This window comes from Penaeus vannamei, chromosome 30 (assembly GCF_042767895.1).
Source record: "Penaeus vannamei isolate JL-2024 chromosome 30, ASM4276789v1, whole genome shotgun sequence".
NCBI lineage: Eukaryota > Metazoa > Arthropoda > Malacostraca > Decapoda > Penaeidae > Penaeus > Penaeus vannamei.
In genome coordinates, this window is record NC_091578.1 from 11,711,605 (window position 1) to 11,714,104 (window position 2,500).

A 2,500-nucleotide genomic window follows, 5' to 3' on the forward strand; every position below is an offset into this window, starting at 1 on the left:
AGTAATCATAGTAATAGTAATAATAGTAATAGTAATAATACTAATAGTAACAGTAATAATACTAATAGTAACAGTAATAGTAATAATAGCAATAGTAATAGCATTAATAGTAATAATAATAATAATAATAATAATAATAATAATAATAATAATAATAATAGTAATAACAATAGTAGTAATAACAATAATGGTAATTATAATAATGGTAATGATAATAATAGTAATAATAATAATTGTAATAATAATAGTAATAGTAATAATAATAATAATAATAATAATAATAATAATAATAATAATAATAATAGTAATAATAATAATAGTAATAATAATAATAGTAATTAGAATAATGGTAATAGTAGTAATAGTAATAATAGTAATAATAATAATAATAGTAATATAAATAATAGTAATAATAATAATAGTAATAATAATAATAATAATAAAATTCATAACAACAACAATAATAATAATAATAATAATAATAATAATAATAATAATAATAATAATGATGCTAATGATGATGATGATGATGATGACAACAACAACAATAATCATAATCATAGTAAAATTAACCACCAATAATAGTAATAATAATAATAATAAAAATAATAGAATAATAAACATAATAATAATAACAATAAAAATACCAATAACAGTAACACTAATAACAACAACATAACAATAACAGTGATAATATAAATAATAATAAAATGATAACAATAACAATAATAACAATATCATTATTATTGTTATAATAATCATATTCATGATAACAATAACAGTCATAACAAGAATAGAATGAACAAAAATAATAATACCATCCATAATAACAACAACAACAACAATAATAATAATAAAAAACAAAACAAAATTAAAACACCACTAAATGAGCCGGGTGTTTTACATTTTTTTTGTCATTTCTGTCACAAAATAGGCACAAAAACAACAGAAACCATTACCTAACTTACCTATAAATCTACTCAAAATACTGTTCTTTAGCTAATAAATGACATGATCAAATACAAAATATCACAGGCAGTATCATGACAACTTTGAGTGTTTGAAGCTTCTGGCTACCCAAAGTTTTACATGCAATGAACACAGTGAAATGGATCTTACAAAAAATACATTCTTAAGCCCCTTACAATTGGCATTGGTAGGTACATACATGCAATGTCCACTGTGCTCTTAGTATTTTAATTTTGTTTAGAACATAGATTGCTCCATAAAAGCTTAGTAACCGATGAGTCTATAACTACATATTTCACCTATTTCTTTTTTATTTATCATTGCAATTAGTAATTCAATAGAACATAGATGGCTCCATAAAAACTTAGTAACCAACGAGTCTATAACTACATATTTCACCTATTTCTTTTTTATTTATCATTGCAATTAGTAATTCAATGGTCCCATAATCACAATGTCAATAGCATTAGAAAAGTAAAGGAGAAGAAAAAGAGAGAATGAAAGAAAGACAGAAAGAAAGAAAAAAAAAATAAAGAAAGGAAATCAAAACACATAGAACGAAACTACAGTGGACAATACAAGTACCATGTTGCAACGGTGAAGAAATGGACTTACCTCAACAGTTTTGGGTACAACATCTGCTCGTAATTGCATTACTATTCTTCCCACAAGTGTTTTGCCAATTTTAATATCAAAGTAGACCTGTGGATTTGTCTTTTTCTTTTTGGTTTTTGGTTCTTCTTCCTGAAACATCATATTATAAGTTTAGCACTTGAATTATCTATCAGTTTTTTTTAGAGATAGGAGGGAGTGACTACACTTTCTTACCCATCTGCTGGATTTGATAATGAAACATATCATATATCTATTCACAGTCCTTTCTGAATGTTTTTGCTATTTTTTGATTTGGAAAGATTTTTCAAAAAATGTTACCAACACTAGTATAAAAAAATCACAGTACACATATAAACTTTCTTAAGGACATCCCTTTATGAATCAATTAAGTATAAAAATACAGAGAAAACATAAATGATGATTCAACATAATAGTTTGATACTTACACTCTCCTCTGCAGATCGCTTAGTTCCTTCAGAAGTTCCTTCTTCAGCACCTTCCTGACCTTCAAGAGTTGCACCAGCATATTTTTTCAACCACTCATCATCAGCCCATACAGCACGAGAAGATCCTTCCTTTGCCTTCTGAGGCTTGGCTAAATTAACTCGTATGGTGCGTCCAAACAACTCGCTTTCATTCTGTAAATGTTTTTAAACTAGTGTTAATCAATATATGGTAATTCTTTACAGTATGGGCACACTCCCCAGAGATTATGTCCCCAACTCCATATCAAAAAATTTATTCATCAGTGTAAGTTGCCATGACCATCTACCCTCCTGTTGATGGGTACCTCTCCGCCACAACACCCGCTGAGAAACATTGTCTTTACCTATAGAGCTGAAACTTGGAAGCACTGAGTGGACCTGGGCTGAGAGCCACACTTTCCATGATCTTTTTTCCCTTTATTTATGGCATT

The 2,500-nt window shown here is 27.0% G+C and overlaps 1 protein-coding gene across 1 annotated transcript in view; it reads right to left on the reverse strand.

The window, feature by feature from the left end:
• cyp33 (peptidylprolyl isomerase cyclophilin-33) overlaps positions 1-2,500 on the reverse strand; it is a 25,638-nt gene that overhangs the window by 7,751 nt on the left and 15,387 nt on the right. Inside the window, exons 3-4 of the mRNA XM_027358429.2 lie at positions 2,031-2,222; positions 1,585-1,713 (exon numbers count right to left, since the gene is read on the reverse strand). Coding sequence (XP_027214230.1) covers positions 1,585-1,713; positions 2,031-2,222 — 321 coding nt within the window. The remainder of the gene's footprint in view (positions 1-1,584; positions 1,714-2,030; positions 2,223-2,500) is intronic.